General features: G+C 35.8%; 1 protein-coding gene across 2 annotated transcripts in view; it reads left to right on the top strand.

Moving 5' to 3' along the window:
- GSK3B (glycogen synthase kinase 3 beta) overlaps positions 1–24,603 on the top strand; it is a 210,069-nt gene that overhangs the window by 58,086 nt on the left and 127,380 nt on the right. For both annotated transcript variants that reach the window (XM_080807994.1, XM_080807993.1), the window contains exon 2: positions 11,135–11,328. In XM_080807994.1, the coding sequence (XP_080664120.1) occupies positions 11,135–11,328 (194 nt within the window). The remainder of the gene's footprint in view (positions 1–11,134; positions 11,329–24,603) is intronic.

Raw genomic sequence — 24,603 nt, 5'->3', positions numbered from 1 at the left:
TTAAGGTTATTATTATTATTATTACATTATTTTAGCTCTTGAATTGAATGAAGAGAGGAGGGAAGAGAAAGAGAAAAAGTTTCCTCCAAGACTTGAGGGAAAAAAAAGATGGAGTAACATAGGGTGTTGCCTGAGGTGGATTTAATTGACAGAACAATAATGCAAGTTTAAGGGAGGGGAGAATATAAAGATTTGGGAGAGAGAGAAGATAGAAAGTATCCTGGGTTAGACATCCCTGTATTTGTCAGTTGCTGGTCCTGGGTATCTTTGGAAGCTGTTTAGACCAGTGATCTACTTTGGTGTTTATATTATGCATATATTTCAGAGTTAGTTTTTTGTGATGTGGTACAGCAACCACCACCCAAATATTATATACATTTGGAGTACTTTTAGTTATTTTTATTTTTAAATTATTTTATTATTTTTTAAAAGATTTTTAAATTTGAGATAGAGCTCCCAAGCAGGAGTAGGAAAACAGGGAGAAGGAGAAGCATACTCCCTGCTGAGCAGGGAGCCTGAGGCAGAGTTCTATCCCAGGACCTTGAGATCATGACCTGAGCTGAGGCAGAGTTATTAACTGAGCCACCCAGGTACTCCATTTGGAGTGTTTTTAAAAAAGTAAATCCAGTTCTTCCTCCTCCTCCTCCTCATCTTTCTCCTTCTCTTCTCCTCCTTCTCCTTTTCCCCCTCCTCCTCCTCCTTCAACAAGTATGCTCTATTACCTTTAAACTTCTGAGAAGTAAAATAAAAGTAGGTTAGCCAAATCAACAGGAGATTCCTAAAACTGTGTGATGTAGGGGGATTGTTTTCACATTCCTCTTTTGTTCATTGATTAGAAAAATTCTGTTTCCCTGCTTTTTCAGTTCCTACCTAATATTTCCTGTTTAGGATAAACCAGGCCAAAAAAATAAAAGCAGGAAACTTTTATTCCTTGTATTCCTGCAAAAGTAGCAACTGTTGTTAACCAGGGGATTATTACTTTGTATTCTAATACATCTGTTCAGGTACTTAAATGTATGCTGTCAGTTCTTTGACTTGATTTTCCTCAGAATTCTGGCTCTTTTACTCATTTTAGATTATTTGTCTCTCATGGAGCATTATAGCTCAGGCAAAATGAAGCAGTTTTATAGTATAAGATATTTTTGCAGGACATGTTAAAAGGTGTGAGGACATTACTTAAAATATGTGGTTATGTTGGACTTATTTTTGTGAATTTATTTTGAAATAGAAATAAATGGCTTGATTTGCCTCCATTTTATAAGTATTGGAAGGTATACTAAACTTGGGAACTGGATGAACTGGGTCATAGTTTTCAATATCATTGTATAATGTAGAGCAATTTTACTTATCTTTTGAGCTTCAGTTCTCTTTTCTCCATTTAGTATTGGTTCTCCTTCCTTCATAGTCCTATTGCCTGGGTAAAGTAAGGTACTAGGTGTAAACATGTTTATAAACTGTAAAGTGGTTGTGATGATGATGGCTGATGATGGTGTATGGTGATCAAAGTTGGTCCCAGGGAAAATTGTCAAATCTGTGAATTTGTTTTTACATTTGCTTCCAAGGCTGTTGAATGACTCAGCTTTTTGAGAGGTGACTAGAGAGTCCTGTATCATCTTAGAGGAGTTAGAGGTACTTACTTTAATGACTTTCAGACCTTTAGCGGTTTCCAAAGTATCATGGAATCCTGTAGGAATTTGTTCACTTATAAATGAACAAATAGGGGCGCCTGGGTGGCTCAGTGGGTTAAGCCGCTGCCTTCGGCTCGGGTCATGATCTCAGGGTCCTGGGATCGAGTCCCGCATCGGGCTCTCTGCTCAGCAGGGAGCCTGCTTCCTTCTCTCTCTCTCTGCCTGCCTCTGTCTACTGTGATCTCTCTCTCTGTCAAATAAATAAATAAATAAATCTTTTAAAAAAAATGAACAAATATTTTACAACCTATGTGCATAAGGCATAAAATGGGGCTACAGCATGTGATAAAATGATTGTTGCCCTGATAGATCGAATATTGTTAAATTGTAATTGGTAAAGCATATAGGACCAATCTAGAACAAGCAAGTCTTCAGGGAGAAAAAAATCCCGTCCTGCCTTCTTCCTCCCCACCACCGTTTGAAATTTAACAGAAAATCTTAGATTAATAACTTCCACTTTAAAATGCATATAAAAATGTATATAAATTTGTATGGTGTGCTATAGGAAAAGCAGTTTGAATTTGGGAGTAGGGATGACTTTGGTGCATCGTTCAGAGGAAAGCAAGACTGAGCAAGCTGTTAAACTGCATGGATTTGGGTTGTCCCAAGGCAGTATTGAGGATGAAGGGTGTGTGTGGTAGGCTGAAAACAGGCCTAGTTCACTAAAAAAACTGTAGAGTGTTGATTTTAATATTACTCTCACTTAAAGACTAGAATAAAATATATCAGCCTATTAGAGCTTGTTTTCTGGCTTTCTTTTCGATTTGTTGCTACTTAAGACTGAAGTTGCTAGGAGTGTGACCACTGGATCAGTGAGTCATTGTGTTTTTGTTTTTATTTTTGTTTTTTAAGATTATTTATTTATTTGACAGAGAGAGAGAGAGAGAGAGATCACAAGTAGGCAGAGAGCCAGGCAGAGAGAGAGGGAAGCAGGCTCCCTGCTGAGCAGAGAGCCTGATGCGGGGCTTGACCTCAGGACCCTGAGATCATGACCTGAGCAGAAGGCAGAGGCTTAACCCACTGAGCCACCCAGGTGCCCCAGTCATTGTGTTTTTTAAAGTAATTATTTGTTTCTTTTGTCTAAGCATTTGCTGTTTAGTCTTTCCATCCATATATGATAAACTATTTTTTTCTGGTAATATGGAAGACTTCCTCATTAATAAAATTTAAATATACTGCCTACTCCCTCCAACCCCCAAATTGGACAGTTTATAAACCAAACAGGTAAATATGTTTAAAACTTAAAGATTCTTTTTTTTTCTTTTTAAAGATTTTATTTATTTGAGAGAGAGAGAGAGAGAGAGAGAGAGGGCATGGGCGTGCTAGAGCACAGAGGGGAGGTGGGGAGAAGGAGAGGGAGAAGCAGACTCCCCACTGAGCAGGGAGCCTGACACTAGACACTGGGCTCAATCCCAGCTCACGGGAATCGAGACTTGAGCCAAAGGCAGATGCTTAACTGACTAAGCCACCCAGATGCCCCAAAACTTAAAAGATTCTAATGTAAATCCTAAAATCTGAAGCTCTTTACATACATGCTGTGAAAGCCTTTTAGACTTTCATGGGAAATAAACCTGTTTCTAAAATGCATTTTGATATTATTTCAAGTGAGGGCTTAAGACCAAGTGAAATATTTATTCATTTTGGGTTTGGTTTGATTTTATTCCAATTCACTGGAGTTAGAAAAAATGAAAAATATGCTTGATTCTAGTTCATGGTGCTTAAGTAAATAATATTTAAATTCAGGCTGTTGAAAATTAGCAAGGTTCATTCTGGTTTTTGGTTTGTTTGGTTTAAAGTAAAACTTGTTCTTTAAGAGACTATAAAAAATTGAGTCAGTTAAAATTAGTTCAAAGGGAATATGGATATTTTGAATTAGAACTTTGACTTTGAATTAGAACTTACCTATCTAACGGGTACTTGTGTTAGAATCTTCTGTACAGTATTTGAAATATTCAGTTTTGGTGAAAATAAAAAGTTGATTTTAGGACCTCAACTCCTGTGTATTGTTTTTATACCTTGGTCTTAAAGCAAAGTAATGTAGTAGGGTATAGGTTTTAAAAGTTCTGAATCCTATGGGTACAGTTTGTTGAAGGGAGTTACTTTGGGTAAATTACCAAACCTTTTTTGAACACCTTAGTTTCTTCCATTTGTTAAATGATTATCATGAGTATGTCACAAGGGATTAAATGGTATTATGGTTCTTTCTCATAGTATGGTGGCTGGAACTGCATTAAGAATTAGGGGTGTGAAAAAAAAAGAATTAGGGAGGTGGATGGAGTGCCTGAGTGGCACAGTCATTTATGCATCTGACTCTTAGTTCGGCTCAGGTCATGATCTCAGGGTCTTGAGATCTGGCCATGTCCCGCTCTGCACTCAGTGTTGAGTATGCTTGAGGGTTCTCTCTCCCTCTCCCTATTCCTCCCACTTGTGCCCCAGCCCCGTCTCTCTCTCTCTCTCTCTCATATAAATATTTTTGAAGAAAGAATTACTGGGCATGGTTATTAAAAATGCAATTTTCTGAGCCCCACTGCACACCTGCTGAGTCTCTCTAGTGGTGAAATTCTTAGTTTTCAGTAAACTCTCCCAGGTGATTCTTCTGTCTGCTGTGAGTGGTTCTTACAAACTGTAAAACGGTACTCAGAATATACTTACATATAAGGGTGTCTGGGTGGTTCAGTTGGTTGAGCATCTGACTCTTGATTTTGGCTTGGTTCCCAGAGTGGTGGGATCAAGCCCTGGGCTGGGCTCCACATTCAGTGGGGAGTCTGCTAGAGATTCTTTCGCTCCTTCTCCCTCTGTCCCTCGCCCTTGCTCACGCATGTGCACCCAACCCCTCCTGAAATAAATAGATATTTCTTTAAAAAAAGAATATACTTAAATATAAGTTGATAAAAATTGAACTTCAGACCTCAGAAGTGTCCCCTATCCCTGAAGGTTAACTTCATATCTAAGAGTTCTTATCCATTGCTGCATATTGATGCTTCAGAGAAACCAGAATTATTTGGAAAATGGTTATGAAACAGACTAATTCTCCTACTTGTAAATAAATACACATGGGGCAAATTGGGTTGTTTTGGCTGCATGTTGTTAACCATATTTCCAGTAAGCACTCCATTCTGTTTTACTACTGGTAAAACCATTCTATATACCTTATCCCAGGGGATTTGTGTCTGATCAATGGCAAGCATAAGAAGTCAGCACACTGCTTAAAAATGTTTAGCATGAAATAGTTCCCAAATCCTAACAATTGTGCTTGAGTAATTCTACATAAATTCAACGTAAACCTTTGCTGAGCACCTGCGTTGTGCTGAACCCTGTGCTAACAAGCACTAGGGAAATGGAAATGATTCAGATAATGTTTGGCTTTCCTAAGATCTCCTTAGTCAAGTGAGGGGCTCAGACTCTTAATAATTATAGAATGTTGTGATAAGCACTTTAGTAGGGCATGCACTGAGTGTTGAAAGAGCATAGCAGGGCAAAGGAATGTTTTTTTTTTCTATTTCCATGGCCAATAATTCAAAGTTCAGAGAAACTATAATTTATTGAGCACTCTCTGTGGGGCATGCACTTAAAATGCTTAACTTATGTTACTTAATCATTACAACAGCCCTATGAAGTAGCAGGTATCTCCATTTTATAGATATTAGATTTATAGATATTATAGATATTAAGATATAAATACCACAAAAATATTAAGATATAGATACCACTTAATATCTATGAAATGGAGATAGCTGCTACTTGATAATGGAGATTGCTGCTACCTTGATAAGACCACAGAGCAGTCCTGTATAATACCATTATGCCTCTAGCACAAAAACTTGACTGAATTTTTTTTTTTTCTTAAGGGGAATTTTATGGTCTTTCAGAATTGATGCTTACTAATCCCATTGGTATGGTATATCTCTGTGATTAAAATGCGGTGTTATTGTACTGTTGAGTCTGTAATCCTCCCCCCCCCCCCCCCGATCTTTATCCTTTGCCACCCTGTTTTCCTTTCTATGTCTAGAAGTGGCATATAGGGAAAGTTTTCCAAAAGTCAGTCCATGTGTGATATCTGTCCATTTTGTTTTCCCTGCCTTTCCTTTTGTTTACTCTTCCTATCCCCAAAGGAAATTTAGTAATTCTTTAATTTGTTTTATTTTTCCCAGCCCTTTACATAGAATCATGTGGAGATGAATGGTGTCTAAGGGAAAAGGCTCTGACAGAAAGATTTTTATCGTATGAAGATTTCATAGAAATTGCCTTACGTTTTTTATCATGCTGTTGATCGTTGGGGTTGATTTGGCTGATTGCGGGGCTTGATTGGCATTCCTTTCTTTCTACCAAGTCTTGCTCCAAGGTTGTGAGCAGATTCACTCTGACTAGAGCTTCTGGTCATAAAGTAGAGTCCCTATTTCATGCCAAGAATAAATTTATTTTTTAATTTGTCCACCTCTCATTCTGTGGACCTCAGTTCCTTACTTTTTATATGATTTTGCTTATTATTATTTATATGATTCTGCTTATTGCAGAGAGGCAGACAGAGAGAGGAGGAAGCAGGCTCCCTGCTGAGCAGAGACCCTGGGATCACGACCTGAGCTGAAGGCAGAGGATTCAACCCACTGAGCCACCCAGGCGCCCCAACATCAAAAAACTTCTTAACAATACTTCATATCTTCCTTATAGTCACAGTGGCGTGCTGGTTTCTCTGTGCTTTTGTTACAGACTTTTAATTCTCTATTATTTCTAAGTGGAGAGGTTATTCTTGAGTTAAAGGAGGATATTTAGACAGTCATTATTGACTTTATTCAGTTTGTGTCAGTAGTGTGGCTTATTAACATCTCTATAAGCCTCTAGTTAAAAAGTGTTGTAGTTGTTGCTTTTCCTTAACTCTAAATCTTAAGAAACCCAAATCAAATGGCTAAAGTATGAGTGAGATTTATCATTCATATAAAATTAGAATGTCAGTGTCAGATACCTTCTAATTATTTAAACATGCTTGAAGTGTCCTTTTGGTTTTGGGATGCTCATGCCACACTTTGGGTGTGGTCAGTGTTACACTGTAACATTTGTTCCTCTCAAGGTGAATTGGTTTGAGGAGTGACTTCAGAAGACTTAAAAGATGTCACCACAAGGTGTTGCTTACAAGGTACAAACCCGTGTTTGCGAGATTGGGTACTAGCTCACACATATTGTTTTAGAATATGCCTAAGGCTTTTAAAAAATTATATTCTGTATTTAACACCTTCAGTAGAAAGTGGTTATTCTGTTGTTCACGTCATCTTTCTATTGCTTATGAGGAGTCTGTTTATATATTTAAGATTTAATATTATTTTCTAATTATAATAGGAAATTTATATTCCCTGAGTAAATTTTAATTGTAATAGAGAATCCCTGGAATCCTTTGGGAAGAGACAGGGCCTCCTGGAGTTGAGCTGTTCCCACTGTTATGTTGTTGTACCTGTAAGACAGTGGTGTTTTTTAAGGAGACAGTTTTGTTGTAATTGGTATGAGACCCACTATATCATGTGTTCTGGGAAATTTAGTATTGTTTGTTGTTGTTGTTGTTGTTATTTTTGTTTTTTTAATGAGATTTGTTGATTTCCAGCGTTTCAAGAGGATTTTGGCCCGTTGGGAGCAGTGCTTATAATGCCTTGTTGCTAAGATACAAAATTATATTAGTTTCTAGTAGCAGATGTTAAATTGTTTGAACATCACAAAATCGATTATTTTACATTTTTGTTTTCCATATGTTTTTGCTTTGGGATAAGTTCCAAAATCTAAGGTTCCCAAAGTATTTTTGGAAATAGCTCTTTAGCTATTAGTAAGCGAATGGTTGAGGCCTGGAAACTGTAACAGATTATCATTTATTGTCTTATTTCTTACTGCTTCAGAGCTGATCTTTTCACTTTATATTTTCAGAAATATATGCTTCTTGGGGAGGCAATAATATATGAAGTTAAGTTTTTCAGCTGTATTAGGAAGGCTGTAAAATAGAGGCAGTATGAGGCAAGTGAGGAGTTCTTTTTACTTAAAGCTTTATGATATTGGACAAGTTAAACTCTTAATTTTACTTTCCTCATTTGCATAGTAATATAATGTCTTCCTGCGTTTTTTTTATGAGAGTAGGTGAAACAATGAATTGGATGGTTCTTTATACAGTGAAATTTTATACAGCTGTTTTATTGCTAAGTCGGCAAACTACAATGCCAAATAGTGACATGCTTTTCCTTGGCATACTAGCTGCTGACTGTCCCATGTGCTAATGCTCATGCCAAGTCATCCCCAGTGTTATCTTGCCATTCTTTACATCTCTGCTATTTCAGTTCTATGATGAAGCAGTCTGAAGAGCTTGATAATTTCTGAATAAAAATTCGAGGACGCTTGAGGTAGAAAGCCTGAGAACCATTGTTCCTAGTATACTTAGGGATTTCGTATTGGTAGAAAATATAGCCTGTAAGAGTTCTCAGCAATTTCTGAACTGCTCAAAAGAGAATAGAGTAAGTCTTTAATTTCTGCCAGGATAGTTAAGTCTACCTTTTTTACTAGGTGTATAAGAGGGTGAAAGGATTGATCCTTGGCCAAATTCATTTGCAATTTTAAATTAAGAAGTCTTTAGAGTACCTTTTAGTGATAGCATCTGTAAGACCTGTTTATCTTTCTACCCCACTTTAATATTTTTGCAGAATTATTTCATTTATGCATTATAATTTAGATACGAGAAAAAGTACAATTAGATGTTTAGATGTTTCCTGGACTTAGTAGTTGAGGTTGAAGAGATTTTAAATCTCAGGGTTCCGATAGATACCTTTCATAGCTGTCCTATTTCTGAAATACTGTGGTTTCTGTAGAGACAGTCTGAGGAGGCAAGTGGGGAATGTTTATATATGCTCATATTAAGTTCTCTTATAGAAGCAAGTTCAAAGCTGTGGCTACTGTTTTCTTTATTGAAATATGGTTATACGGTAGAAAAGCGTAGTTTTTGTTTACACCTCAGCTTTTGTTTTCAATTAAAATTGTGAAATACAGCAGCCGTTCTTAAAATCTGTTATTTTAATTAAAAAAATAATGATGCTCTGTTTTGTAAATTAGACCTATGAGATTTTACAAGTAACTTGTTCAGTGGAATTATTAACAGTTCTTGAAATATATAGTTTCTGGTGATACGCTTTTGACTTGGATGATCTAGAGAAGAGTCAGGCTGTTGAAATCAATTTTGTTTTTTATTTTCTTTGGGCAGTTGGATGATAAAATATATTCAATACCTTGGATTTTATTCTTTCTGAATTCAACCTTTTTTAGAGCTCTTCATTTAGAGTTTAAGTTTAGAAGACTAAGATTCTGTCTTTAGAGGAATGTTATATAATACAAGTAGAGATAGGTTTATTTTACAAATGAAGAAGAAAATAATGTGTAGAAAGTTTATAGTCAACCTGAAAAGTTGTAATTAACATTAACAGGCTCAGAAATGACGGTAATATGGAATATTTGGGGAGTTGAGCATGATGATTTAGAACTGAGATTTGATTTAACTAGGTATTATAAAATATTTGAGATTTATCTTACTAGGAAGTGAAATGTGAAGAGATCATTTGAAAGCATTGAGAACTGCTGTATATGTGTGGGCTTCTGCTGGGATTTGCATGCATTTCAAGTACATATAATACTGTTATGAATAACAGTGATGGTGTTGACAAGATTTGAGTTATCTTTCTTCAAGTGATGTTGGAATTGTGCTGTCATACCTGTTGGGTGTTACACCTTGGAACCAAAAACATACATATTTAAGGTAGTCAATTATGCTATTATATATAATATAGATTGCCTGTAATTCACCTAGGTCTTAAGTAGGAATCTTTCATTGCTTTTGTGTCTGTCATGAAGGCTGCCTTATAAGCAGGAGAATTAATCAGTCACAGATATTGCATATTGGTTTTTGTCTATATTAGTACCTCTGTGAACTAAAATAGTTATACACTTTGGGTAAATATGCCAGTAACATTTGGATATTCATTTACCTGGTAATTTTATATTGGGGAAAAATTGAAACCATTGGAAAAAGAGATTACTATATTTTTCATTCTTTTATATCTGAGTTACAAATGAATACTTCATAATCTAGGCTTGGTATCTGGAGTTAGCAACAGCATTATTTTTTCTTTTATTAGGTTAGATGAATTCAGTTAGCATCATAAAAATGATATAATGGAAGAGTAGAGGAGGAAAAAAAGGAAAAAGTGCAGTTTAGTCAGTGAGTCTAAGGACTTACATGTACTGAAAATCGGGTTTAGATTTCTCAGGGAAGAGAGAAAAAGCACAAATCATAATTGCTACTTCACAATGATTGTACTTACTAGAATCTATGTATTCTGAAATCACTGAAAGAACAATTTAAAGCTTTTTAGAATCAGGTTCTAGGTAGCATAGTATGGTTTAGAATAGTTTTAAGAGTTTGGAGGTGGCTCTTGAGGTTGAATTGAAGAGACTCTGGATTATTACTGGGAGGGGAAGAAAAGTACAGAAGGTAAGGCAAGAGCCATTGAGTGGGCAGAGACCACAGAACGTCAGTGAACTACTTACGAATGAGACTTAATTCAGAATGGGTTTGGTTTTTCTTTTATCTTTTACATCTCTTACCCCAAATTAACACTCTATATTCCTTTTTCCCATCTAACCTTTCTCTGAGAGGTATTCTATTTTCTTAAAAAGAAATAAGATGGCAGAGAAGCAAAAACTCAAAGCCTTCCCTTCCTAAAGACAGAGTGGTCTGAATAGAGTCAACATATTTAGATATTTTTAGCTGCACCTATTTTATTTTTGAGTAAAATAAGGAAGCCTTGAGAAAAGAACTAGGGCCTGTAGAGTTGGATGGATAAAGATTCAAACCCTATTGGGTCCACCATTTGACTTTTGACTTTGGCCAAATTTAACATTCTTGCCATTAATTTTGTATGGGAACAGTACTATATACCTCATGGGGTTGTTTTTATTAAATGGAGTCATGTATATAAGCTAAGCATGATGCCTTGTCTACACAATGACTGAATAAATAGTGGTTAAAAAAATTACTTATAATTGAAGCAAATAGTTGAAATAATTCTATATGATAAACTAAGATGAGCATTTAAAAATAATTTGTAGTAGGGACGCCTGGGTGGCTCAGTTGGTTAAGTAACTGCCTTCAGCTCAGGTCATGATCCTGGAGTCCCAGGATAGAGTCCCACATCGGGCTCCCTGCTCAGCGGGGAGTCTGCTTCTCCCTCTGACCACGCCCCTCTCATGCTCCCTTTCATTCTCTCTCTCTCTCAAATAAACAAAAATCTTTAAAGAAAAATAAAAATAAAAAAATAAAAATAATTTGTAATAAAGAATGTAGTTTACTTTGTACACTTAAGCAATTTTCTCTGTTTTTTTATGAATTAATTCTTTACAATTGTCATTTTTCTATCTCTTCCTTCTTTTAGGAGACAAGGATGGCAGCAAGGTGACCACAGTGGTGGCAACTCCTGGGCAGGGTCCAGATAGGCCACAAGAAGTCAGCTATACAGACACTAAAGTGATTGGGAATGGGTCATTTGGTGTGGTATATCAAGCCAAACTTTGTGATTCAGGAGAACTGGTTGCCATCAAGAAAGTATTGCAGGACAAGAGATTTAAGGTAAGACCTTTGGTATTTCATGTATTTTGTTGCTATCAATAGACGTAAATGAGTATTTTTTTCATTCATTTCTTTTTGCTTCAAGTGCAAATTTATTATAGAGACTTTCTTTTCTTTTCTTTTCTTTTTTAAGATTTTACTTATTTATTTATTTATTTATTTATTTGACAGAGAGAGAGAGAGAGAGAACACACAGAACACAGGGGGAGCGGGGGCGGGAGAAGCAGGTTTTCCGCTGCGCAGAAAGCCCGACACGGGCCTTGATCCCAGAACCCTGGGATCATGACCTGAGCTGAAGGCAGATGCTTAATTACTGAGCTACCTAGGTGCCCTGAGACTTTATTTCCTTTTTTCTATTTTATAGAGATAAAATTTACTAAAGAGCACAATATTTTTGAACCACTGCTGAGTGATATGTGATGTTAAAATGTTGTGAAAGTAGATTAAAATTTCTCAATTTATACTTTTAAAAAGTGACCTGGATCTCACTGGTGTAGGAGAACAGAGAAACACTACTGTGGTGTTTGCTCATTCGAACAATTGACTGTACTTCCTTTCTTAAAATTTCCTTTGAATCTGTGATGCAACACTATCATTTATTTTTACCTAAATAACTCTGAATTTTCTTTGCTATTTTCTTATGTCTTTCATCCACCTAAACCAGCCATCCCCACAGTTTAGTTTATTTTCATTTCTTACACTAGCTCTCTAGGGGATCCTATGCATAAATGTTCAGAGGTCATCTCTTACTTTATGGTCTATAGTTGAGAGTCAGGAGACCTGGGCTCTAAAGTAGACTCTGCTGTTAACAAGCCACACAGCTCTGTTCCCTTCTCTACTTCTCCCACTTACGCAATGTTTTACTGATAGTCACCCCTGTGCTAGCAACTATGCCAAATTTGAAGGGCTATAAAAATAAATGAGATGATCAGTCCTCTGAAAAGGCACAGTCTACTAGCTCTAGAATGTCTCAAATATTCTAAAGAGGTTTTTTTTTTTAAGAAAAAAAATCTTAGACCTTTTGTCTTCAGTTCTTACTCTCGTAAGTACTAGGCCCCTGTTGCCAAATGCCCATTGGATCTTGATTTGTTATCTCAAATTGGCAAGGCTTCTTACCTAAGACTGACCTGAGTTTAAGACCCAGTGGAAATCCTTTCTGTTGGTTCCCATTCCTTTTTGCTTTTTCCTTCCAATGATTTTTGTCATTCACCTTGTCATTCAGACTTTTTTTTTTTTTAAAGATTTTATTTATTTATTTGACAGAGATCGCAAGTAGGTAGAGAGGCAGGCAGAGAGAGAGAGGAGGAAGCAGGCTCCCTGCTGAGCAGAGAGCCTGATGTGGGGCTCCATTCCAGAACTCTGGGATCATGACCTGAGCCGGAGGCAGAGGCTTTAACCCACTGAGCCACCCAGGTGCCCCGATTCAGACTTTTCTATTCTTTCATACCTCATATCTAGTTGTTATCAAACCTCATTGATTTTTTTTTTTTCCTCCTCACTGCCTTGATGATCGGTGACTTCTTTCCCTTTTTTATCACTACTGTTATAGTCAGTCCCTTGCCATTATTTGGATTACCCACTAGTAAGACTCTACTTCTGATCTTCCACATGCCAGCACGAGAATAACCCCACAGTTCAGTTTGGTCATATTGTTTCCCCTACACACAATTCTTCTATGGTTCCTCATAGTCTAGGAAAAAAAGCCTGCCCAGTTCAGTAGTAGGTTCAGGAACTTCCATAGTCTTGCCTTATCTCTAGATAGTCAGCTTTCCAAATCTGTGCTACTATCCTTGAAATATATTGGTCTTTATGGCCTCTTTGCTTTTATTTAGCTTCCTTTATCACTCCCATTCTCTTGCTAATCTAAATCTTGTGTAAGTATAAAGACCCGTGTCAGATTGCTCCTTTATGAAATTTCTCACATGATTCCAGCAAGCCTGTGGATATTGTTCTAAATTCCTTGGACACTTATTGTCCATAAACTAGGAAATTCCAAATTTTTTCATGACAAAGACTCCATTTTTTTTTTTTAAGATTTTATTCATTTATTTGACAGAGAGAGACACAGTGAAAGAGGGAACAGAAGCAGGGGAAGTGAGAGAGGGGGAAGCAGGCTTCCCGTTGAGCAGGGAGGCCCATGTGGGGCTCCATCCCAGGACCCTGGGATAATGACCTGAGCCGAAGGCAGATGCTTAACGACTGAGCCACCCAGGCCCCCCCCAAAGACTCCGTTTTTATTATGTGTATCCTGGGTGTATTCAGTGTTTTGGGTTTTTGTTTTGTTTTATTTTTATTAGTAGTTGATAATAGCAAATGCTTACTAAATTCTTGTTACATGCTCAGTGATTTACCAAGATTTACTAAGATTTTGAGCCTTATCATTAGTTTTGTGAGATTGGTACTGTTATTATTTGGATAAGAAAACCTACGCACAGAGATTATAAATTAACTTGTCCAGGGTCACACAGTTAGCAAGTGGAAAGTTGGGCAAGTATTTGAATCCACACGTTCTGACTGCAGAGTGCTTTACTAAATATTTTATAATCACTAAACAGATTCTGTTTTAAATTTTTTTCCTTTGGTGTGATTAGGTTTTGAAACACAGTTTGGTTCATTTGTTTCTGTATGTATCCCTTCTTAGAATGTTATCCCTGTTCTTACTTGACTTAAAAAAAATTATTGGGGCGCCTGGGTGGCTCAGTGGGTTAAGCCTCTGCCTTCAGCTCAGGTCATGGTCTCAAGGTCCTGGGATCGAGCCCCACATCAGGCTCTCAGCTCAGCGGGGAGCCTGCTTCTTCCTCTCTCTCTGCCTGCTTCTCTGCCTACTTGTGATCTCTTTCTTTAAAAAAAAAAAGAAAAAAATTATTTATATTTTCAGGCTGTGAAACACACTAATATGGTTGCAAAGACTAGAAATATACAAATGTCACGTACTCTCTGTTCCCTCTGTCATGTTTCCATTCACTCACTGTAGATAGCCAGTCTAATTGTGTTTTGGTTCATTTTTTCTGGGTTCCTTTAACACAAATGAGCAATTAAATGTAATTTTCTTGGCTTCTTTTTAACATAAAAGATAATATATTAGGGATACTCTTTTGTACTTTGCCTTTTACCTATATTTTTTAGATGTCATTGCATATAAATTCAGAGATATTTCTCATCCAGCTGCATAGTATTCCAGCGTTCATTCAACCATTCTTCAATGTATGTATATTTAATTTCTTTTCAATATTTTATAATCTCTAGGGGTGCTGCTATGAAAAACCTTTTTATATGCATTGTTTTAATCAGATGTGTGTCTTCAGGGTAAATTAAGAGAAGTAGACTGCTGAGTCAAAACATAAACATTATGTAGTTTTGTTTGATATTGCTAAATTCTCCTCCATAAGGATTGAACCAGTCTGGGTTCTCTTCAGTAATATGAGTGCCTGTTGCCCCCCAGTGTGGACAAAATGCATTGCTTAACTTTTTCAACTTTTTGCTCATCTGATACTGATAGCTGAGAAATGGTAGCTCTACAATGGTAGCTCTACAAAATGGACCTTGAACAGGTGAAAAGACGTTAAACTACATTCATAATAATAAGATTATAAATTAAAACTACAATGTTTTAATTTATAATCTTATTATTATGAATGTAGTTTAACGTCTTTTCACCTGTTCAAGGTCCATTTTGTTTTTGTGAGTGTATATGAATTGTCCTTTTTTTCTTTTTTCTCTTTTTGCCCATTTTCTTTTTTTTTCTTTTTTCTTTTTTTTTTTTTTTTTTTTCTTTTTGCCCATTTTCAAAATGGGGTTTTGGCCTTTTCCTCTTAACTCTGAACAGTTTTTTATAATGGATTAACCTTTATCTGTGATATATGTAGTATTTTTACTTTGTATATTCAATTTTTCTACCATATGAAAGTCTCCCACTACCCCATGAGTCAAATTTATTGTTCTTTTATCATATCTGGGTTTTAAGTTGTAAGTAAAAAGCCTTTCCTAATGAAAAACCTTTTCCTCAGGTTAAAGAGAAATTCACATTTTTTTTTTTTTCTGGTAGTTACAAGATTTCACTTTTCACATTTAAATTCTTTGATCCTTTTGAAGTTTATTCTTTTTTTATGGAGTTTATTCTTATGTATGGTATGAGTTACTGATCTAATTTTATCTTTTCTAACTCATTAACCATTTAGTTGCTCAGTACAGTTTTTTAAAGGTGTGTCTTTGCTCCAGTGACTTACGATGGTATTGCAATCATATGCTGAATTTCCACAAGTACTTGGTCTATTTCTGGACTTTCCGTTCTGTTCCAGACTAGGTCATTTGCATATCCCTCTGTCATTACCACACTGTTTTTATTATAGAGCTTTAAAGTATGTTTTAATGTCTCCTAGAGCTAATCTATTCTTGTAGCTTTCCTTTTTTGTGTTTTCTGGCTATTCTTGAGTGTTTGTTTTTCCATATGAACTTTGGCATCAATTTGACTAATTCCATAAAAAAGCTGTTTGATATTTTTAATTGATATTTCATTAGCTTATAAGTTAACTTAGGGAGAACTGACCTATTTCTGATGTTGAATTATCCACGAATAAGAGATATCTTTCTCTTTGTTCAAGTTTACTTTTGTGTGTTTCAGGAGTTTTATTGTATAGGCTTTTGACATTTCTAGTTTAATTTGTTCCTAAATATTTATTGCTTTTGTTGCTATTGTATCTTTTGGGGTTTTTTCTTCTACATGCTAAAAAGTAGCAAGTTCAGTTCTTTACATTGTATCACCTTTCCTTTATGAAACTTAAGTATTCTTTGTTCTCCTTGCTAAATGTTAACTGTTTCCAAAAAAATTTTTTTTGATATATTGGCCAATTCATTTTTCTTGATTATCATAAAATAGTAGGAATTTTCATGACAACTTAAGATTCTGTAGTTTCCCTTCTGTGATTTACATAGCTGCTGCCTGGGATTACACTAATAATTACGTATTTCCAGAAAAGGTTGAAATAGGGTTTTCTCCTTGTCCAGTCAAAGAAATCATCCTGCAGAACCTGCCAGTATTGGTGAGAGGCAGTTTATTTTGGTGAAAAAATGAGAGAGAAAATAGAGACAAACAAAAAACAAAAACAACAACAACAACAACAAAAAACCCAAGAGTAATTATCCCTGCACACTAGTCACATAAACTATATATAAGACACTCAGCTTTTCTATTAGGAATTTTAGGTATAATCTTCATTTCGGTAGTGTTTTACCTACAATTTGAATGCCTTTTTCTCTTCTGTGACCCACCATACTGTGGCAAATTACTTAAACAGAAATTAAATTACTTCACTTGGCTGGTTTGGAAGTGCTTGTGATAGAAAGTGCTCTTCTGGTTTTGTAGAGGTAAAGTCTAGCTAGGTACCTTATGTAGGAGACCTTTGATGTTAGATCGGGGCGAAGATTAATTGGTCCCAAAAGCTACTGATAGTTGTTAAGGCTGGCTTTTCTAATTTGAAAATTGGTAAGTTGCATTTTTAATTAATTAGTGATCTTTGCCTCATTAACTATTAATTTCAGTTCTCCTTTGAACTAAGTCATAGGTTTCAGATCTCCTGTTCGGTTTCAGTTGTTCTGTGGTTAGGATATGGGGGTGGAGATGTGAAGTGTAAATATCGTCCTATTGTGAATAGAGAGTGAATAGGGTTCTACTTTTAATATTTACCATTTTTGAGAATGAGGAGAGATTTAATCCATGGGATTATTATTATTCTTTGCATGGATATTGTAGAGACAGCATAGAGGAAGGAAGACCTTGGGTGTTCATTATTAGTAGTTTTGTAAGCTAGAGCATATTCATTAACTTTATGAGCCTCTGTTTTATACTACAGCAATGCCCCAGCCTGCTGTTTGGCACAGAAGAGAACTCAATAAATATTGTGTTCCCTTTTTTTCTCATGTTGTATGAATCAAATGAAACAATGTATTATGAGAACATGTTCTGAATTTTAAAACTCCTAGTAACTAAATTCAGCTTTTATTTTTAGGCATCTGAATTACTACAAAATGGCTGTTTACTTTGGATTTTTACATTCGTTTTACTTGCTCTTAAATTTGATAATCTTTTTTTTTAATAAACATTTTTTTCTTTTTTAGAGAGGGATGGGAAGCAGCAGAGAGAGGGGGAGGATCTTAAGCAGGCTCTATGCCTAGCAGAGAGTCTGACACGGTGCTCGATCTCACAACCCTGAGATCATGACCTGAGCTGAAATCAAGAGTCAGACACTTAACTGGCCCCCCAGGTGCCCCTGAATTTGATAATCTTATTTTAAGGCACCTAATTGTTTGTATTTGTATAACTATTTTAAGTCATTTGTGGAAAATCTGTTCCTGATAAAACTGACAAACAACTTTAAAAGAAATAGTAATCTTTACTTATGCCATATGGAGTTATGTTCTTTGGGTCACAGAAACGTCTTAACTTCTGTGGAGGAGAGAGAAAAGGACAGTAAGTAGGAAAGGTCTTACACTGCAATGCAGCTCTAAGGAAGTTAAAGCAAAACCAGTGGGGAATCTCAGCCTGAGGTTGAACCATCAGAGGAGTACAATGTCTCCTGGGAAAAGGTCTCCCTTAAATATATCTGCCATACGCAGTCATTTTCTGGAAGTCAGTTCATGGGAAGCTTGGCATGGCATGGCTTGAACAGGAGAATGGCTTTGAGACTTAGCAGCTGGGGCCATGGGTCAGTGATGCTCCTTGCAGTGTGAGATTTGAGAGGCACATCATTACCAAACCAAGCCCTGTAGGGTTAGAGACCCTTTTCTGCTACTTTCCAAGTGTATAGGTAGTGACTAGTAAAATGTTTTTTTTAATGAATTGAATTTTTAGAGACTGTACAAAGGTTGCTGTCAAAGAGTTCTGTTGATTTTGCTTTTAAAATTATATATAGTTTTATTGTGTCTTTTATTCCAGAGACACAAAAAATGGTCTTGAATGTCCTTTTTCTGGTTTTTAATGGCTTGAGTGAATGAGGAATAAAATTTAATATAAGGCAGCCAGAGTAATTAGGCAGAAAAGAAAAGAAAAGAAAAGACATCCAAATTGGAGAGGAAGAAGTACAACTGTCACTATTTGCAGATGACGTGATACTATATATAGAAAACCCTAAAGACTCCATCAAAAAAAACCTTTAGAACAACTGAGAACAGGAGACACAAAAATCTCTTACATGTCTATACACTAATAATGAGCTATCAGAAAGAGAAATAAAGAAAGCAGTCTCATTATAATTGCATTAAAAAGGATAAAATCCTAGGAATAAATTTAACTGCAAGGTGAAAGACTCAATATTGAAAATTATAAGACAATAATGAAAGAAGTTGAAGAAGACACAAATAAATGGAATGATATTCTGTGCTCATGAATTGGAAGAAATCAGTTTTGTTAAAATGTCCACATCACCCAAAGTAATCTACAAATTTTAGTGCAATCACTATTAAAATTTCAGTTGTATTTTTAAAAAAGCTTGTTTATTTATTTATTTGAGAGTGAGCATGAGCTGGGAGAGGGGCAGACAGAGAGGGAGGGGAATGGAGAGAATCCCAACCAGACTGCGCTGAGCACAAAGCCTGATGCAGGGCTCAATCTCATGACCCCAGGATCACAGCCTGAGCTGAAACCAAGAGTCAGAGGCTTAACCGACTGAGCCATCCAGGTGCCCCTGCTATTCTTCAAAGAAATAGAACAAATAATCCTAAAATTTGTATGGAACCATGAAAAACCCTGAATAGCCAAAGCAGACTTGAGAAAGAACAAAGCTGAAGACATCATACTCCCTGGTTGCAAATTCTGTTACAGAGCTGTAGTAATCAAAACAATATGATATTGGCATAAAAGAAAAGATGCATAAATCAATGGAACAGAATAGAGAAAGCACAGAAATAAACCTATGCATATGTGGTTAAGTATGACAAAGGAGCTGAGAATACATAATGGGAGAAAAAAAGGATAGTCTCTTTGATAAATGGTGTTGAGGAAACTAGACAGCTACATGCAAAAGAATGGAATGGGACCACTGTCTTACACCAAACACAAAAATTAACTCAAAATAAATTAAAGACCTCAACATAAGGCCTGAAACCATAAAACTTCTGGAAGAAAACATAGCAAACTCCTTGACATAGGTCTTGGCAATAGGTTTTTCAGTCTGACACCAAAAGTAAAAGCAAACTAAAGCAAAAATAAATAAGTAGGACTACATCATACTAAAAAGCTCTGCAGAGTAAAGGAAATGATCAACAAAATAAAAAGGCAACCTACTGAATGGGAGAAATGCACTGAATAATATTCCATTTTATCCATGTACTGCAGTTTGTTCATTCATTTACCTATTGAAAGACATCTTGGTTGCTTCCAAGTTTTGGCAGTTATGAATAAAGCTGCTATCAACATTCATTTGCAGGTTTTTGTGTGGATACAAGTTTTCAGTTCATTTGGATAAATACCAAGTTGCAGTTGCTAGATTGTATGATAAGAGTTTGTTTAATTTTGCAATAAATTGCCAAGCTATCCTCCAAAGTGACTGTACAGAAAGATTTCATATTTCTGCCAGCAGTAATAGATTTTTCTGTTGCACATCCTCATCAGCCTTTGGTGTTGTCAGTGTTTTAAATTTTAGCCATCCTAATAGGAGAGCAGTAGTATCTCATTTTAATTTGCAGTTCTCTGATGATATATGATGTTGAACATCTTTTCATATGCTTATTTGATATCTGTGTATCTTCTTTGTGAAGTGTCTATTCAAGTCAGTGCTCATTTTTAATGGTTGCGTATTTTCTTGCTGTTGAGTTTTAAGAGTTCTTTGTATATTTTGGATAACAGTGCTTTCTCACATACGTGTTTTGTAGAGATTCTTCCCAGTCTGTGACTTATCTTTTCATTAGCAAAAGTTTTAAATTTTAATCAGAAGTCTGATTGTCAGTTTTTTCTTTCATGGATTATGCCTTTGGTGTTGTATCTAAAAAGTCACTGCCAAACCTAAGGAGACCTAAATTGTCTCCTATGTTGTCTTCTTTGTGTTTTGTAGTCTTGCCTTTTCTGTGATCTATTTTTTAAGTTAATTTTTGTGAAACATGTAAAATTTGTGATTACATTCATTTCTTTACATGCAACTATCCAGTTATTCCAGCAGTTTGTTGAAAAGACCATCTTTTCTTCATTGAAATGCCTTTGATCCTTTATCAGAGTTCAGCTGACTATATTTGGTGGCTGTTTCTGGGCTCTGTGTTTTATTCTAGTGATGTATTTGTTTATAAATCACACTGTCCCTCCCCCCCCCTTTTTTTTTAGCTGTAGCTTTATGGTAAGTCTTGAAGGTGGTTAGTGACAGTTTTTTTTTATTGTTTTTCAATATTGGGTTCATTATTGGATGTCCACAAAATAACTTGCTGGGATCTTGATTGGGATTGCATTGAATCTACAGATCATGTTAGGAAGAACTGGCATCTTGACACTATTAAGTCCTCCTGTTCATTCACATGAAATATGTTTGTTTATCTAGATCTTTGGTTTCTTTTCTCAGAGTTTTCCGGGTTTCCTCGTGTAGATCTCGTATGTATTTTGTTAGATTTATACCCAAGTATTTCTTTTTGGAGGAGTGCTAAAGTAAGTTGTATTGTGTGTGGTTTTCTTTTTTAAAGATTTTTATTTATTTATTTGACAGAGAGAGAGACAGCAAGAGAGGGAATACAAGCAGGGGGAGCGGGAGAGGGAGAAGCAGGCTTCCCATGGACCAGGGATCCCGAGGCGGGGCTCTATCCTAGAACCCTGGGATCATGACCTGAGCCGAAGGCAGACGCTTAACAACTGAGCCACCAGGCGCCCCAATTGTATTGTGTTTTGAATTCTAAATTCTAGTTGTTCGTTGCTGGTATATAAGAAAGCATTTGACTTTCGTACCTTAAACTTGTACCTGTAGTCTTGTTATAGTCACTTACTAGTTCCAGGAGGTTTTGTTGTTGATTCCTTGAGACTTTTTTTACATGGACAGTCAGGTCATTTGTAAACAAAGATAGTGTTATTTCTTCTTTTCCAATTTATATACCTTTTATTTCCTTTTTCTGTCTTAATTGTATTCTGTACAATGTTGAATGGAATGATGAGAAGTCTTTTTTGTCTTGTTCCTGTTGTTAGTAGGAAAACACCTAGTTTCTTCCATTAAGTATGTTAGCTGTTGAGTTTTATAGATGTTCTTTATCAAGTTGAGGATGTATTCTGCTGTTGTTGGATAAAGTTTCCTATAAATATTTATTAGATCCAATTGATCAGTAGTGTCATTCAGTTCAGCTATGTCCTCATTGATTCTCTGCTTGCTGGATCTATCAACAGCTGGTAATGGGGTGTTTAAATCTCTAAGTATAATAATGGATTTGTCTATTTCTCCTTATGATTCTATTTATTTTTGCCTCAAATACTTGATACTCTTTTATTAGGTGCATACACATTAAGAATTGTCTTCTTTGAGAGTTGATCTCCTCTTCATTATGTAATGGCCCTCTTTAATCTTTAATCCTTTAATTTTTAACCCTCTTTAATCTTTAATCCTGATAATTATTCTTTTTTTTTTTTAAAGATTTTATTTATTTATTTGACAGACAGAGATCACACGTAGGCAGAGAGGCAGGCAGAGAGAGGAGGAAGCAGACTCCCTGCTGAGCAGAGAGCCAGATGTGGGGCTTGATCCCAGGACCCTGGGATCATGACCTGAGCTGAAGGCAGAGGCTTTAACCCGCTGAGCCACCCAGGCGCCCCCTGATAATTATTCTTGCTCTGAAGTCAGCTTTGCCTGAAATTAATATATCTACTCCATATCTTTTGATTAGTCTTAGTCTGGTGTATCATTCTTCATCCCTTTACTTAAAAAAAAATTATAAAAAACATATAACATTAAACTTACCATCTTAACATTTTTTCTAGGTTTGTTTATTTGTTGCTGAACTCTTCCTCCCCCCAGCTTCATTGAGGTCTAGTAGACAAATAAATTGCATATATTTAAAGGGTACATACAGTGTGATGATCTGTGTATACATTGTGAAGTGATTGCCCCAGTCAGGTTAATTAACATACTCATCGCCTCACATAGTTAGCTTTTTTTGCACATACCTGTGTGGTGAGAACACCTAAGGATCTACTCTCTAAGCATGTATCAAGTATATAATACGGTATTATTAATTATAGTTACTATGTTGTATATGAGATGCCCAGAATTTCTTCATCTTTTTTTTACTGATGGCTTTCTATTTTCCCCATTTCCTCAACCCCTTACAATCACCATTCTACCCTCTGTTTCTAAGAGTTTGGCTTTTTCTTTCTTTCTTTTTTTTAAAGGGTTCCACATGTGAGTTTGTGCTTTTATTGTTACGATTGACAGTCTGAAGTTTTTAAGTTTGATGTAGTCGCATTTGTCTATTTTTGCTTTAGTTACTTGTGCTTTTTGGTGTCCCCAAAAGAAGGAAATCCTATCACTTGCCACAGCAAGGATGAGCTTTAAGAACATTATGCTAAGTGAAATAAGCCAGTCACCAAAGGTTAAGTACATTGCCAACTCCAGTGTGCTGAATCTCTTCCCCTGTATTCACTTACAGGATTTTTATAGTTTCAGGTTTCATGTTTAGGTTTTTAATTCATTTTGAGTCAATTTTTCTGTGTGGTGGAGGTAAAGGTTCATCTTCATCCTTTGCTTCTTGGTTGAGTTTTTTTTCCAACACCCATATGCTTAAGAGACTGTCTTTCCCCCATTTTGTAGTCTTGGCACCATTGTTTAAAATTATTTGGCCATACATGAGGGTTTATTTCTGGTTTCTTCTGTTCCAGTGGTCTGTATATTTGTATTTATGCTATTTCCATACTGTCTTGATTCCTATTGGCTTGTAGTTTGTTTTCAAATAAAGAATTATTAGACTTCCAGCTTTGTTCTTTTTCAAGATTGTTTTGGCTGTTTGGGGTCCCTTGAGATTCTGTATAAAATTTTAGGATTTTGGTTTTCTATTACTGCAAAAAAAAATGCCGTTGGAATTTTGATAGGGATTACATTGAGTCTCTATATGGCTTTGAGTAGTATGGACATTTTAATGTTTAAGTTTCTAAGCTATAAGCATGGGATGCCTTTCCATTTATTTCTGTGTTCTTTGATTTCTTTTGGCAGTGTTTTACAGTTTTCAGTGTACAAGTCTTCTACCTCCTTGGTTAGGTTTTTCTTAAACACTGTATCCTTTTTGGTGCTATAGTAAATGAGATTGCTTTCTTTTTTGATTTGTCATTGTTAATGTATAGAAATACAACCAATTTTTAAGTGTTCATTTTTTTAATCACCATATTTATTTATTTGCCTGTTTATTGTCTGTATCCCCCATCAAAATATACAGTCTGTGAGCACAGGGACTTTGTTCGTGCTCACCACTGTCTTCAGCATTTAGAACAAACTCTGGAACATAATAGGTGCTCAGTAAATATATTTTCAGTGACCCTGGGAGGAAGGATATTTACATCCCAATGGTGACTGCGGCCAAGAGAATGACTGGGAAAATCATGCAAGTGTTCATTTTATATCTGAAACTTTGCTGAAATTGTTTCTTTGTTGTAACAGACTTTTTTTTTTTTTTAATTCTTTAGGGATTTCTACATATAAGATCATCTCTATGAACAGAGATAATTTTGTATCTTTTCTAATTTGGATGCCTTTTGTTATTTATTTTTCTCGTCTAACTACTCTGGCTATTATTTCAAGTACTATGTTGAATAGCAGTGGCAAAAATGAGCATCCTAGCCTTGTTCTTCATTTTAAAGGAAAGCTTTCAATTTCAGTTTTTCACCAATGAATAGGAGGTTAAGGAGGGCTTTTCATCGCATACAGCTTATTATATTGAGGCAATTTCCTTCTATTACTAGTTTGTCGAGCATATCATGAAAGAGTGTTGAGTTTTGTTAAATGCTTTTTCTGTATCAGTTGAGATGACCATTTGGTTTTTGTCCTTCATGTTGTTGGTAATGTGGTGTGTTCACAGTTATTGATACACGTATGTAGAACCACCCTTGCATTTCAGGTATAAATCTTTCCATTGCAGGTATAAAACTTGGTTGTGGTGTATAATCCTTTCAGTATGCTGTTGTTTGGTTTGCTGATATTTTGTTGGTGATTTTTGTATCAGTATTCGTCTGGAATATTGGCCTGTAGTTTTAAAATTGTGTCCATCCTTTTATTTTTAAGGTGTGTATGTCTTTTATTTAAATGGGTTTCTTGTAAATTATATATAATTGAC

The sequence above is a fragment of the Martes martes genome (assembly GCF_963455335.1).
Source record: "Martes martes genome assembly, chromosome: 1".
In the NCBI taxonomy this organism is placed as follows: domain Eukaryota; kingdom Metazoa; phylum Chordata; class Mammalia; order Carnivora; family Mustelidae; genus Martes; species Martes martes.
The sequence above is the reverse complement of the archived record's forward strand: the minus strand, read 5'-3'. Positions and strand labels throughout refer to the sequence as shown.